At 32.6% G+C, this 17,334-nt stretch overlaps 1 protein-coding gene across 1 annotated transcript in view; it reads left to right on the top strand.

The window, feature by feature from the left end:
- Window positions 1-10,647, top strand: part of LOC139492499 (uncharacterized) — a 36,610-nt gene extending 25,963 nt beyond the window's left edge. The window contains exon 2 of the mRNA XM_071280673.1: window positions 9,224-10,647. Coding sequence (XP_071136774.1) covers window positions 9,224-10,606 — 1,383 coding nt within the window. The 3' untranslated portion in view covers window positions 10,607-10,647. The remainder of the gene's footprint in view (window positions 1-9,223) is intronic.
- Window positions 10,648-17,334: the final 6,687 nt, after the last annotated feature.

Raw genomic sequence — 17,334 nt, 5'->3', positions numbered from 1 at the left:
TTTTAAATAAATTGTTACCTATGTCAAATTCAAAACATTGCCAGTGTTTATCTTATGAAAGCACCAAATGTTGGACATGTCTACCGAAACAAAAACATATTCCAATAAAATCGTTATCACGATATGATCGATTTTTTAATATCTTGATGCATTATAAGCATTTCCAAAATTATTTGATTTCATAATATTAATCCACACATTATGCTATCTTATAATATTATTGATTTTTATAATATATCTTAAATTATGGTGTACCATAATATTCGTTATGGTTTAATGTAACTAGCACTTTACCAAAGAAAATAAGCCTTCTTCAAAACTCTTCAATCATTAGCTTTAGTTTTTCAAAGATGACGAGAGTTTGAATGGTGTCGATAGAGTATGTTTATTAAATGTGGTATTTTGTAGATGATAAATGATAGTTATGGATTAACCGTTTTACAGATGATATCGGATATGTTCCTTATTTCATAACTAAAATCCCCTTTCCTTTTCACGTATATGACATACCGAATTAAAGTATTTACCGGGTTTGTAATAACATGAGCAACACGACGGGTGCCACATGTGGATCAGGATCAGCATACCCTTCCGGAGCACCTGATATCATCCACAGTTTTCGTTGGGGTTCGTGTTGCTCAATTTTTACCTTTCTGTGTTGTGTATTGGGTTCTATTATTTGAATGTTTGTCTTTTCTTTTTTAGCCATAGCCTTGTCAGTTTATGTTCGATCTATAAGTTTGACTGTCCCTCTGGAATCTGTCGCCCATCTTTCACAGAGAGTGGTTATATTGTTTTAGTATTTTGTAAGCGCGACATTTTTGTAAACTTAATAGGAAGTAACATTCATATATGTAATATATTATTGTATTAGTTTAAAGCAATTCAATGGGACGTCATATATCTTATATGAATTTACTCGTCTAAACTTAAATTGGAGAAAAACAGCTTCCTTACGACAAATCACGATAATACCATATCAACCCGGCTTTTTACTAGTCTTAAATGTTGACCAGGATTCAAGTCTTGCTAGTTCACAAAGTGTCAGTCTGTTGTCTGCTCTCTGGCTGGAGTGTTGTCTCTTTTACATATATTCCCTATTTCGATTTCAATTTTATGTAATTAGACATGACGTCCTACTCGGACATATTATTGTGAATCCGGAGCAATAAGTCATTACTCTCAATAAAAAAATACTACTTAATTCGGAAATTAAGGAATACAGGTGTTATAGTTTAAGAATATTAGCCGAGATAATAGAACAATTTTTAAACCTTTATACAACATTTCTCGTAGCTTTTATATTATATTTTATTGTTTGAATCAACTGATTTACCATTCAATGAATTGCGATTAACACGTAGTGATTGATATTTGTTTGGAGTGTTCAAATCTCTATATTATAAATATTTAATATATTTATTTATATTATTCTATATTATATTTTGACTAACAAACTTCGTGTTTTGACTAGTATGATGTGCAAAGAAGTCAACGAATAAATTTGGATAAATAGGAATAGAATTTTTTTTTTTCGATTTTAATATTATATATTAACAAACAAAAATAAAAGTCTATTATAAATGTCGTCATGCATAAGTCATCATCAACATTTCATACAGTACTTATATATTTATTTCCAAAAAATTATTTTGACAGGTTGCACTCCCATTAGTATGTTGTGTGATATAATTTCAACTAGGCATTAATATTATGAGTTCATTCTGCAATGTGTATAAATTTTCATATCAAACGTAAATTATGTCATCTGTTTCTTACCAATTAATCATACTGCTGAACTAAATAATATTGTATTACATGACCTTGCTTCGCTTTGAAATAGTTTAATATTTACAATTTATTTCTTCTGCTTTTTTTATACTTGTATATAAATTAATTTTGTGGTTCTCAAGAACCAATATGTTAATTTAATTTTTTAAGAATTTTTTTCTGCAGATATATAGAAGTCAAATGGACAATAACTGAATTTTGATATGCAACGTGTTATGTAGGAAAATAACAATCATACATGTCATAGTGCTGTTTTTAATACTCAGGTGTATCATCAAATATTGACCGACGTCGAAATAAATATGTATTGGTAATACATCAAAATGAATATCTAATTTCTACCTGCCTATGTTTATAGATTATGATTTTTTTTTAAATTCTGTCTTGATGTCTCGATTTTTATTCTAAGATGTAATTTTTATTTACATGTAAGACAACACAAGAGACTTTTCTTTTACAGACACAATTTTAATTTTAAAGGATTTGAAAAGAAACATTTCAAATTTGATGGTGACAGAAAAAATACGTTGTATGCATGTGTATTCGAATTAATGTACCCACCTTACCCAATATACACAAATACACATAAGCAACATTAAAACGGTCTGCAACATAAACTGAATTTGAAACAATAACAATTGCATGTAATGAGTTTTTGTGGATCTGACCATTAATTAAATTTCGTCAAATCAAGACATATAAACACGTGAAAGTAATGTGTTTCTATACCTATTGTGTACATAGTCATTTATAATTTATAAAGACGTCTGAAGGATGTGTACTATTTTTTTGTAACATTTCCCCTTGATAAAACTAATGTATTGAAAACGAGGTCAACTGACACACTTATTTTCTACATTTATTTTCTAAAACACGATTTATTCATTGTTTAAGGAACGATAATACATTTAAGAAAAATATGGCTTATAAGACGACACGATTTGTCTCCCTTGTACAAAATACTGTCCTAGATAAAAGACATTGAAGACGACAGCATTTTAAATATGACGCGAGAAAGGCGACGATTGTCGGATGAATATAATCAATAGATGATCATAAGAATAGCATTTTAAGATTAATAAATTACGGAACTTGTTAGCAGTACACAAAACATTGTTTTTCGGACACATCAAATTTAATTTTTTCATGCAGAATTATGAAATTCAATAATATTCAAAATTATGGATACGCATAATATAACTGGAAATATTATTTAATCTCATAATATTATGGATTTTCATAAAGCAGTCAAATTTAGCCAATTCCATAATATTATGGAGTTCGCTAAGTGCCCCGACTGATTTTATAAATCAAATAAATAATCTTTCCGTATCAGTTCAAAGTTTTATTACGTAATGTTTAGATAAAAATATATCTTCATGTCCTTGAATCTAGAGGAGCATATGACACTTGTCTATTCTAACGGACAAAATTTAGTCTAATACTGACCTTTTGGCCGTAGCAAAAACAAAAACAGTATTTATTATCCGACCATCATATTATGAGAGGGAATGATTTATCTTAATATCTTTAAAGTGATCTTCAAAGATTGAAAATTTGACATCTTCATATTTTTCGGTTGATAAAAGGACAGCAGGCGATGTGGATGTGTATTTGCTTTTTTCATGTTAGAATAATAAGTGTATTATCAATTAATTTGTATATAAGCAGATTTGAAATGTTAGACCTTAGAACAACATAATTCTCTTTATGAATCATGTAAAGTCTGATCAATGAAATGAATGAAATATTGAATAATGTAAAATAAACATAGAGTAAAAAAGCCTACTTGTTTATCACTATTAGAAAACAAATACTAGAGAAATACATAAACTAGTCTTTTAAACTTTTTGTCTCATTGGCTATCACACTACATCTTCTTTTTATATCATCTTCATCAAGACACAAAAAACAAAACATGCTATTTCATGTCCTTTTCTTTAGTTTGGATAGCACGCACATATTCCATACATTTCTGTTTGGTATACAACCATCGGATAGTTTTATTGATAGTTTACAAGGGAGTCTTCCGAGGAAGTATATAGCGAGCAATATTTCACTTTTACAAGTTATAGCAGAGTTAACATTTGTTCAAACATCCATATGAAAATTAAGAGATTTGGAATGATTATTTATGAGACAAGTATCAACTATAAACCACATGACATTGTTGCAAGCAACTTTAAGTCAGTGTACGGCCTTTAAAATCAGCAAAGCCCATACCGTAAACATGGTAAAGTCAGTTATAAAATTCCCAGGCATGGCAGAATGTAAAACCAATTTAAACGAGAAAACAACAACTGTTTTTCCCAAGGGGATGGTCAGTTTTCACATAATAAGTTGTTGAAAGGATATGAATAGATGCACACACTTGTATGCCTTTTCGTATTTATAAAGATCTTTTGATTTTATACAAATTATCATTTTTCTTTCGGTAATTTCTTTTTTGTTATGTTGTTGTAAATGTCGCTTATAAATTTAATATTTGTATCACCTCCTGTAAGAGTAATCACCCTAAACTTTGGGTTTTTTTTTTCGTGTGTGCACTACTTCTACCCAACCGTAACAGATTATTACAAAATTATTTTCAAAATTCTTACTATATCATCAGGTGGTCGAAAAAAATTTAACCGAAGAGATAAGGAGATTCTATCTGATAGTTATTTCCATTTATGAATTTGACATAATTGCAATTTTAATATAACTCTTACAAAGTATAATAAAAAAAAAACAGAACTCCTAGAAAAGTTCAAAACGGAAAGTCAAATGGCAAAATTAAAAGCTAATTAAACACATCAAACGAATGGATAACAACTGCCATTATCTGACTTGGTACAGGCATTTTCTTATGGAGAAAGGATGAATTAAACATTATTTTATAGCTAGCTAAACCTCTCAATTGAACGACAGTTGCACAAAATTTCATTCGGCAACAATGTGTGTACAAATCAGACTGACATAACAGATACAGATATCAAACGTAGGGGTACTGCAGTCAACATAGTGTTATAATCGTAATCATTATAAAAACAAACAACAAAAAAGGCATACATACAAAACACATAAGCAAATACGAAAGACAAGAATACAAATATTTAACCATACCACAATAAATAAATTTGGTGTATTTACTGTCTTTTGATTGGTTAAAAGTATTATTATTTTCAATGCTGATAATTTTTATGGCGACACGTCCTCTTTTACCGGAACTACTTTTTTATTGATTCGAAAATTCTTTCACTTGATACATTCATAGCCATACGATTTAGAGCAAAACAATAAAGTTTTGTTCAATCATTTGTTGTTTTAAATGTTTAAAATGTGTTATCCTACCCATCTAACCCCCTAACTATGACTCCGCCCCTCCCCAACTCCTGTCGTTACTTGTAAGGAAAAGATGGAACAGGTGCCGGAATTCGACATCAGTGGGGCGAAAAGCTGATTGAAATGGACTTGTACACTGAAGAAGATTTATTGGGATGGTAATTTAAAGATGACTTGCAAAATATTGAACTTGTTGAGCTTAACATTACTCCCGAAAATCCTTGATTGGCACCACAACCGTAACCACTAGCTAGCCTCATCGCAGATTCAGTTGGCATCCAAGCCGGTTAAAGTTGAAAGGTCTACAGATTATGGGCTTCAAAAACCACAGAAGCGATTTAAAACTTTCTCCCCAAAAGAACTGAAAGACCAGCAGTACAGTCGACAGGCTTAATCAACCAAACAAAACACAAAGTGGGGAGTCAAAGTTTTCCAAGGTAAATATAAACTTATTGAAACCCTGTTTATGAATTTATAATACTCAGTTAAACGAGTTACATAAAAAGTAGAAACACAACTGTTCTATACACTCTAAATAAAACAATGTCAGTTTAGACCAGGATTTGAACCTGGGACATCTTACAAAAAAACACGAGCGCTCTGCCACTGAGCTATCTGAATATATAAAATAAACTTTATTTGCTGTTTTTCTACCAATATTAAATATTTCCTCTTTCCTATGTTTGAAAATCAAATTGAATTTCTTATTTTGTTATTTTTCAGAATGGTGTATGGAAGCCCTGGATCAAGTTCTGGATTTCGCAACTATTGAATAAGAGGAATTAAATAATGTTTTGGGTAAATAAAACGTCGATGCAACCCCGAAATTTTGCGAACAAAGAGGCAAGAAAATGTAAACTGCCCAGTCAAAAGAGTATCACTGAAAAGCCGAAGGGCAGCAATCAACCGCCGCATTCATGATTTAGATGGGGATATCGATATCGTTCGCGATAAATAATAAAGAAAGGCTCTTAATGGAAAATTTAATAAAAACTTCGAAAAGGTATTTCTCGTCCTACAAAACTTAAACAGATTATAGCCATGAATGATTTGGAAAAGATAAATTCTTACCCGAACTCATCTGACGATCCAATTATCCTAAGATTCCGTGTGTGTGTGTGTGTGTGTGTGTGTGTGTGTGTGTGTGTGTGTGTGTGTGTGTGTGTGTGTGTGTGTGTGTGTGTGTGTGTGTGTGTGTGTGTGTGTGTGTGTGTGTGTGTGTGTGTGAAGTATAATATTGCTTTGCATTTTGTCATCCGTGGGATAAAAGATTTTCAACAGCTTCAGATAAACTCGTTTGAATTCAACTTTGATGAAAACAATATGCCTGTTTGTCACACGAAATGAAACAGAAAAATTGGCAAGGCGGATTAGACTCTTGAGAAACTACCAATGACAAACGTATGTATGCATGTGAAGGCGATCGCTGCCCAGTTGATTTATTGAAGTTGCTGATTTTGAAAACTGATCGAGATGCAACTTCACTTTACAATCACATTTATAAAGATGCGATGTCGTCCAAAACTCCGAACATTTACTACACTAACAAATCGGTCAAATCTTACAAATTCACAAGAATTATGGCAGATGTATCAAGAAATGACTCCTGTAGTGTAATGTACACAGCTCATTGTCCAAGCAATGAGTGACGCTGGCTTCGAAATTCTGCATATTATGTATATGAGCGGTCACCGGAATGAAGCGTCTGTACGAAGCTACAGTCGGGACTGTTCTACCCTCCAAAAGAAATCAATGAGTGACACACTTTAAACTCTATCCAAAGCTTAAGGACGCGCACCACCACAGACTGCAATGCCAATGCCGGTGGCTGTACAACACAAACCTGCCGGTGTGAGCTCAGTATTAACGGCTCGTGACACTACACACGTAAACACTATGAATACTGCCTTATATTATCGTCAAATAACTTCATGTCGTCTGGGTTTATTTCTAACTCAGCTTTCCATAACTAAAAATTTCAATTCAATAATCCACAGTAAACTGGGGTTTTTTTTGGAAAAAAGTCTACCTGTCTCATAACATTCCAATGATGTGGCGGCCATGACAGTTCATTAATTCTCTCACTCTGACGTTGTGTATTCATACGCCAACATGTGTGTACGTTGTTATTGTTAATATAAATAATATAAAAAGTTCTTTGAGCCTTATTATTTCAAGAAATTGATCTATAATGAATGGCAATAATTTATTTTGAATTTATTGAACCATAAAACTTATTTTTGACTCTTCATATTTTACATAATCCGCTTCGCGGATAATTCAATGTGAATAGTCAAAATTTTATTTAATGGTTCAATAAATTCAAAATAGATAATAGCCATTCATTAAATAACACAATAATGGGATGTATTATGTTCAACAATGTACCAAGCCACGCCAAATCAATATCACCAAAAATAGAATAAACAGTATAAGAAACAATCTATAAACACAAATAATAGAACACTTTAAAACGCTTCTTCGCTAGCCAAAGGTTACGATGCACTAACGTTCTCTTCACCCTTGGCAGATTAAGCAAACATTTGGGAAAACAATGTTGCGCAATTTATCGGAAGATTAAAGTCACGCCCATTCCGAAAATTTTCTTGACCAATAGTAGCACTCTTCAATTTGGAGGTAAAAACGCGGTAGCGTCTAGATTCTACACACTCGATAAAGCCGGAAACGAAAATATACGTTAACAGTCATGCATTTGTGCATGAAACATACACAGGAACTTCTGCTTATTGATTAAAAACATTCAAGTTGTCACTAAATATAGTCGAATGTTTATAGAATGTAAAGACATGTTGCACAATAAACACGTGGCAATTGTTTACAAACACTTTCTACATTTACACGCAATCATGTTATAGGCGCTTTTTCATTGGATGCAGCAAGTTTCGACTGCAACCAAAAGAAATCCTTACCCTTGTGACTCCGACATTTTATCTCAATCCGCCGAGAGAACGGGAGTGGATTGTAACCATTGGCTAGCGAAGATGTTTGACACGTAATTAAGATGATAAACAACGTCAGTACTAGTCTATACTTCTAGACTATCGTGTAATATACGTGAAGTTTATACGGAATATTGTTTGTCTGTTTGTCTTTTCTTCTTTGGCCATTGTGTTGTCGGTTTGTATTCGATTTATGAGTTTGCAAGTCCCTTAAGTATCTTTCGCCCCTCTTTTATCAGCAATGTCTTGTTATCTTCCGGTCAACCTTTAAAAAAGACACTAGACGTTCTTTGGTAAAACCCTGGTTCATTAACTTTCTTCTCAGACACTGGTGACGTGTTAAAAGTTTGAGCACCAGCTGCAAGCTCTTGAATACCGAATGAGTTGGGAAATGTATATCTATATGCAGGTGATATTGGTACATTGCTAATAATTATAAGGTGGATGAAATTGATAATTAGAAACTTTAAATCGTCTCGTTTGTCATATATTCTTGTTCTGATGACCGCTTGTATAAAATTCAAGGTATAAGTCCAAACATGAGACAGAGGAAGTCGTGTCTGTTGTTTCTTAAATTTCTAGTTCTGTAGAATATACTAATGGAACACAATCAGAAACGTTTGGACGGTTAATGAAAAGAACATCAGCAATATATCTGAATGTGAAATTGAATGATATGTCTTCAGTGATCTTCTTGTTTTTGACAAGTGTCTGAAGGAACTCCGACTCATATGAAAATAAGAAGAGATTTGCAAGGATAGGTGCACAGTTTGTTCCCATAGAAATGCGGAAAATTTGTTGAAAAAATCTACCTCAAAATTCAACAAAAATGTTTTCAATAATATGATCTTTTGATTTGAGGTTCTCTGTCAACCAAAGAGGAAATAACCACGGTCAAAGGGTCATGCTATTTGTTTTACCTTTCTTGAACATGCACTACTATGAAACCGTAAAGAATATGCATAAAAGTTTTTTTGTTTTCTAAATACTTTTTTAGTAAATAAATTGCTAAGCAAAACAACATACAAGATGTAAATATATGGATTCTTCTATATAAAACTGGAGTATATGTAGAACATGCATCTTTATCGTTTATTATCTTTAGATTTGTGTTAACAATATTTAAATCACTTTGTTTCCTCTTTTAGCTGTTACCAACCTGTACAGTATTATTTGTTGTCTCCTGTTTTGCTATCACTATTACTACCGAGTCTGGGCCAAATGTAAGGCATAACTTACATAGACGTAATCCTGCCTTTGCTGCTGAACTCGTTGTTGAACAACTCGCAGTAACTACTTCAAGTTTAAAATCAGCCTATGACAATAACGAACTTCAAAATGCTGGAGATGTTGCTCTCGTTCTGGTTGAAAGTATACCAGTTTTAGGAGATATCATTCATCTCTTCTCTGGTAAGCAAGATACCCCGTTTGATATCGAGAATGGACTTAAAACAATAAATAGCAACTTGAAAACATTAAATAAAAATATTAAAAACCTCGGAACAAGAGTAAACAAATTGTCCAATGAGATAGATTTGTCGGTATTGAAAAATCAAGTGGCCAATGACAAACGGGAAATATCGAATTGTTATGATGATTTTTTACTTTTTCTAGAACATCCCATGAATCATGCCGAACAAGACCGAGTAAAAAACTGTTATTCTAAATTTGGATATTTAAGACAAATTGGAAGTATTCTTAGCAATAACAAACTTACTTTTATGCAAAAGCCTCTCTTCGACCAGATCATTGAAGTCACCGGTTATTGTGAAGGTAAAAGACTCAAAGAAGTGTACCTGTATCTTATGGGCATATACATCGAAGGATGTTTATCACTAATAACATCCGAAGCCTTAACCTACGGGAACGATTCTACAACATACGAGGACGAATGCAAGTCTACATTACAGACTGCACAAGAAACTTTAGCCACACTATTTGAAAACTGCAAACTAGAACCTTGCGATCGTTATCTTGAAGTTATGACAAAGAGTTTGGAATTGGAAAAGGCAGCAGACGTCCCATCCGAATTAAAAGATTCATTTCCTTGGTTCGAATTTGAAATTGTAACGTTAAGAAGAGGTTTAAGAACAGGGTTGGTGCTTCACAACATCGACAATTTTGACTATTTAACATTGAGCAAAGGAGGGTTTGTGTACCGTTTACTAATGTGGTCACAATATAACGAAACACTAAATTCTGGTCCTGGTCAGTTTAACATACAGTTCAACGCAGACGATCTAGAGAGTATCTATAACGGAATGGAGCTACTAACCAACACTACAAATGGCCAAACGACAGTGAGTGGTCATCTAAATGCTTTTAACGTGTCAAAACCTGCATGTAAACATAACATCAATACTGATGGGAAGACTGACGGTGACTTAAAGAATAAAATCAAGAATTTTTTATCAAAAGACCAGAATGTAAACGTTTCCTTACCGGGATGGGCAATAGCCGTCATTGCAATTGCTGTTGTTATCGTTGTTGGTGTTTGCGTGATTTGTTGTTGTAAAATGAGAGGTGGGTAGATGTGTTAACCAATGTTTTTGATTGCTTATAAACAATAAATAATATGCATGATATGGTTGTATAGACAAAAATAAACGATTTCTTTGTATAATTTGCTTAATTTATGGTTTATGTTCTTTGTCTAATTTCCTTGAGGTCTGGCACGATTTACAAAACACACATAATGGATCAGCATTAGTAGATGACCTCTGGTGTGTTTTATTTTGGAAAAAATTATATTGGGGGGAAAATTTCGCAAGAACGATTTCATGAAAAAAACAGACGAAAAACAAGCAACATCAAGGCAAAAGAAAACCTATAACGAAATTTTATGATTGAACATAATCTGGTGTGACATTATGTGCTCCAAAAGGGCAAGGTGTCAAACATAAAACCAAATCGTCCATTGTTTTGCTCCTGGGAAGTTAAAGAGAGGCGAAGTAACCAAAAGGTATTTTAAACTCTTAAAGTCGAAAACAAACTGACAAATGCCATGGCAACAAACTGACAAATGCCATGGCAAAAAGAAAACGACGAAAAGACAAATACTATCATGACTATACAAACACAAGAAAGAAAACTAATGACTGAGAAACACGAACCCCACCGAACCTTTGAGGGGCTCTGCGGTGATTCGGAAGGGTCAGTAGATCCTGATCCACATGTGGCATCTGTCAGGTTGCTACGATCAGACGATAGTCACATACGTTGATGTTACAAATTTCAAAATGTTAACAAATTTTATGAGTATGGCACGTCTTTTCCGGATTAAGGTATTTAAAGAGCGAACATGTGTGGCTTTAGCCGATTTAGTCTTATTGATATTTATCGGTAGAACGTAGTTATACATGTATATGCTTGTTTAGAAAGAGGCTATATGAAAGGATGTAAAAATATTTATTTAGATTCGGAATTTCAAGAAATTTGAAATAATTTGGAAAAGAATATTAATATTGCCGATTCGTTTATAGACCAAGTTAATTCCCATAAAGATTCCTTTCACGCAAGTGTATGGATCCTTGCTTTAATTAAGAGAAGGTCTAAAAGTTTGACCTATGGTAGTTTAGGGTACATGTAAGAGTAACTTTGGACCCCTTGTTCCCCTACACCCCTTCCGAAATTTATGATTTGATAATTTGCATCTGTAATTCATTTAAATTTATAGGGCAAGCTTATAGTCATCTATATTACATTTTGTTTATTTCTGTCACAATTCAATGGTCAAAGGTTGCGGAGTTTGAAATAATATTAACAACATCTGAGATGGAAATTGTAACACTGGTCTAATCTTCGCTCATTGTTTGCTTTTATTTTACAAGGAACTTACCGCGGGATTGAATAGTGAAATAATACAAAAATTAACAATCAGTAAATATATAATAATTAACTCTTTCGAATATCAAACATTTTAAAATTTCAAAAAATAGTACAGAACACATGTCGGATACGCTGAGAGAAAAAAAACCATACATTATGGAAATCCTACCAGATAGTGACTGTTTTGCTTGCTTGGGCATAAACGTGAACTGTTATTTCCAGAACTCATGATTCTATCCCCAGTTTTAGTAGTGCTCTGGTTGCCCAGTCTTAGCTTTCTATGCAACGTGTTGTTATTGTTTGTCCTTCCATTTTTTTTTTAAATTTTGGCCATGATTTTGTCTGTTTTCATTGGACTTACAATTTTGAAATGACTCTGTGGTATATTGTTCTCTTTTTTCCGGAGTGAATAGTCTAACTTGGTCTATGAACGACATCGATTTTTAAGTTCACAGATCCTGTTGTTATGAGTATCATTGGCGTATTTGCTGTGCATATACCCACCTGGGTGTTCCACTTTGCGCATTTGACTTTTGTTCATTTTTTTCTGATGTTACTAGCATGCTCGTCCTGATTAATCATAAATATTTTCTCATGGCTTTTTAGAAAGCATCAAACAAAAAATACAACAAAGTACGTGAGTTGCTTTATCAAACGATGGTATGTAGTTGGTATGTAGTTATTGCCATATAGATTGTAAAAAACATGTACTTTTATTAAAATCTCTAACTTTAAGGTGGAATTTAAACTTCAACCATTATTTGTTTTACATTCAGAAGGTAAGACAGGTTGTTTTATATGTTTTTATAGGAAAATTTCCTAACATCTCCTTGCAATGCCAAAAACAGAAGCTCTCTCCCTATACTATATAAGGCTGCACACCAAGACAATTTGTCATTATATCTATTAAAAGTCATTACAGTTGAATGTTTTCATGATGAATCTTTTTTCAACATTTCTGATCATTGTTGTGTGAAAAGATAAGCAATATTTCAGAAGTAAAAGGACAAACTGGTAATTGAGAAACACAAAATAAAAGATCATTACAGGAAGAAAACTTAAACGTTCTATGTAAGTAATATATAGGTATGGTTGTTCAGTCTAAGTGTAACTAAACTGTCACACTGAATATGAATCCTGCATATTGCAGGTGCGTTCTACCTCGACCTTACTTGATTCTGATTGTAAAACTGCCGAATGCGAATGCCTCGGTCTGGGAACTCCGGATTGCTCTACTAGAAGAAAATGCCTGCAAAACAAAAATAGAACCAAGAGCAATGTTAAACATAGTCAATAATAAAATCGAAAAATGTTTTTTATAAAACAAACATTTAAGTTATGATAGTTATACATGTATATTGGAGACAAATATCCCATGAAAGTTTTCTTAAAATCTTAAATTATACATCGTTACCATCAATCTAATTAAAATCTCTCATCGCTCTCGTTTTCTGATATGTGGCGTAGGAGATCTAACGAAACACGCTTTGAGGTCACATGTGAGTGAACTGAAAGTTATGAATTTATCAGGATATGCAAATGAGTTGACGACCTATTAATAGGCCAATCAAAAAAGTTTATGCATTATTTGAACTGACGATTTCTTCGTAAATAAAATGAGTTACATCCCTTTACCTCACGATAAACTTTCAAGATCGTCAAAGACTCATTTTCATTGGTCGAAAAAAGACACACCAACGAGGTCACTCACATGTGACCTCAGATCGGGTTTCGTTAGATCTCCCACGCGACATATCAGAAAACGGGAGCGATGAGAGATCGGTTTTTAATAATACATCGTTACCATCAAATGCATTATACTTAAGTAAATAAAAGTAACAACGTGCAAACTAGAAATACATAGTATATTTCTTGCGACATCATGAGTGAAAATTCTTCCAAGACTAAACGTTTCTCAGTTTTCCTAAAACAATCAAACAAAATGCACTTTAAACAAATGAACAAAACATGTGGTCAGTATATAATCAAAAGCATAGGGATATATAATCAAAATACTCGCGTAGAGAGTGTCATGTATTTTTTTTTTATTTACAATGAATTAGTCAATAAACAAACCTATAAACGAATCATTCAATTAATCAATCAAGCAGGTGTCGGGTCCATGTGCTAAATATAGATAAGGGATTTCCCTTTGTTTTTAGTTTGTGTCTAGAGGCCGAGTCCAATGTGCTTAATCAGACAACCAACCAATCAATCAACCAACCAACCAATCAAACAGTCCTGTTTGCAAATCAGATTTTCACCATAGATGTCGCTAGGTATAATCATACTTGCTTCTGATAAATATTACGATTTTGTAAGTACCATAGCATGCAAAGTGAGTCAAAATTCTTCTCTTCCATCCATTTTTGTTTTTTGATATTTAATGTAAAGTTACTCTGATTAACAATGAATAAAACGACTTTGTTTAATCCAGCATATTTCCTTAATATTACTTTTAGACATTTTAGGCTAAGTAATGTACAATTATGAAAAATGAATAACAACGCCATTTCTTCTCATAGTAACAATACACATATAGGGTATTCGTCCTGGAGACAATAACATATATCTATAAAAATGCAGAGTAATACATAATAATTATTTACACTGGGGTTTTACATATTCAATCAAAAATCGGTATTGATTTTTTTTTTCTGATAACAAAAGTTATTTTGAGATCTAGAGATATATTCAGTCAACAAATACCCAAGGTAAGCTTGATAGAGTTTGCTTTGTAAATATTTATGAACATCTTATGTTTTTTTTTGCCTTGGGGTAAAAAAAATTTTAATGCCTTTTCAGTTTAAATATTTCATAGTATATAACAAATGGAAAGTTGGCGATTAATAGTATAACTATATCTAAAGCAAAACTTGATACTTTAATGTCACGGTAAAAAAACTCTTAATTAACAGATTATTGAAATGAAAGCCTATCCGAAGATTGCTTGATAAGTGGTTAACGCCACGTTTAACACTATCTAGCTATATTGCGGCGGTCAGTTTTAATCTCTTTATTTTCGTGGAGGAAGCCGGATCGGAGTATCCGGAGTGAACCAACGACCTTCGGTATATGCGGTAGGAAAACGTACAAATCCTAGTCAATTAAGTTTCGAGTCGAGTTTTGTGCGGGATTTGAACTCACAAACGGTAGGTTTATCAGGATAGTGATATTGTAGTTTCATTTCTTAGATAACTCGACCACCGAGACCCATAACCTTAGAGGTTACTCAACATAAGTCGCGATATTTATTCGAGAAAAATTGTATTTGATCTCATCGCAGATCTAAAGACAAAATAACAATGTAAACGATCGAACACACATCATGTGATTACTTCACGTATCCATGATGAGTTTCTAAAGCGTTCTAAGTGATAAAAAATTCAGAAAATAGTATCACTGTTTAGAAATCAAAATCAAAAAGAGATTTCATTTATGATGTCATCTACTCCTAAATATTCTACTCATAAAATATAACCATACTATATATCATAGTAAACATAATGGTTTAAATCTCCCCGATGACAATAGCTAGAATTTGTAAATTGCATTGAAATATTTGGTTTTCAGTATCTTTTATCTCTTTCTTACTGTTTCGGAATTTGTGGCCCACTGATAGCCTATAGCAGAACATGTATAACAAACGGAGACAAAAAACTGCCTCATCCGGATATGAATAAAGTTTTTTGAATTGTCAATTATGATCAATCTTGTTATATGTTTCTAAAGTTTATTTCTGATTTGATTCGAGCGCTGTTTATGCGGTATGCAGACGCAAGTCATTTCTGATAAACTAAGTTATAAGTTATCACCAATGATTACTTTTGTACGTTTTCGATTTATATTTGTTAGAATCATTACGAAAATATATCTCATTTCTTCTGTAACATCATGTACACTATCAATATTGACTTCAGCAAGATATAAGAAACAGAGTAAAAATGAAAACAATGTATACACACAGGTATGCTTCAAAGCACCGATACACATTTGAAAAAGACGTAAATAGAGAAAACAAAATCTGTCAACAACTAACAAGCTTAAACTTAAATGATTTGATTTCGTAGTCGTAACAACAGAATTTCCTGTTAAGATTTTGATACACATAATCAATAGGATTACATAAACTATTACTAAATTGCATAGGGAAAGTGAATGTTTCTTTTAAAAATATCACGAACAAAAATATTTGCGTTGAGTATATAAGTTGTGTACTTTAAACATGATAAAGTGAGATAGTTAAAATATCTATATATACTAATATGTATCTATTGTCAATACCCACACAGCAAGTTTTTTTAGAAATGTATATTCTTTATACGTGTTGTTAAAGTTTCAACTCATGATCTGTCATTTAATGTTTACATTATACAACAAGAATTAACCGTTGGTGAATTTACAGATACGAAGGTGGCGAATAAGGCACGATAGTATTTATTCCAGCAAATTTAAATTAATCGAAGAAATTAAGAAAAAAAAAAACACATATTGAATGTCCTACTGATTGATATGCTTGAACAGCATTAAAACCACTATAACTCCTTTTATTTGACCATTGGTCATTACGTTAAACGACTCATTGCTTTTAATCAATATTGCATTTCCCGTTGTGCCTAATAAAGAAATAGGACAGTACACATGAAAAATTGACGAAGTTATAAAATGTTTAAGAAAAACTCTGAATGAAAATATCAGGTTTCCTCTATGAGATCGATTCAGAATGGGAACTTCGAATGTCTATTGTTTCTATCAGCGATGTTAAACTTTGTATCCAAGGGCATTTGGAAATGTTAAGTTTGTAAGATTATTTCATTTGATTTTAAATGAACTGACAGCCTAATCAGTGCTAAAATACATTTGCTTCCTTTATTTTCATAAACTATTCAATATATTGGCATAGCTATTGACACAGATATTTGTTTTCGTACCTGTGTCGTTATTTCTATGTATTTATGCAATTTAAGAAACATTTTACCCGATTTATCATATGCAAACATAGGTATTTGAAAAACCTATTACCGAACCTTTTATCTCGGAAAATTTATTTGAAAGAATTTCATAATTCTTATTTTAAACCGTTTGGTTATGCTAGTATATTATAAATAAATAAGAAGCTATTGAGCAGGTAGAAAGGTTTTAAATATGACAACATTGATTAAAAGACTTTCATTCAGAAATAACCAGAAGCTATCTGCCCATAGTTTTAGCGTCACTGATGAGTCTTATGTAGACGAAACGCGCGTCTGGCGTACTAAATTATAATCCTGGTACCTTTGATAACTATTTACACCACTGGGTCGATGTCACTGCTGGTGGATGTTTCGCCCCAGAGGGTATCACCAGCCCAGTAGTCAACACTTCGGTGTTGACATGAATATCAATAATGTGGTAATTTTTATAAATTTCCTGTATACAAAACTTTCAACTT

Source organism: Mytilus edulis, chromosome 10 (genome assembly GCF_963676685.1).
Source record: "Mytilus edulis chromosome 10, xbMytEdul2.2, whole genome shotgun sequence".
Classification (NCBI taxonomy): domain Eukaryota; kingdom Metazoa; phylum Mollusca; class Bivalvia; order Mytilida; family Mytilidae; genus Mytilus; species Mytilus edulis.
Note: the sequence above shows the minus strand (reverse complement) of the source record. Positions and strands in the feature narration are given on the sequence as shown.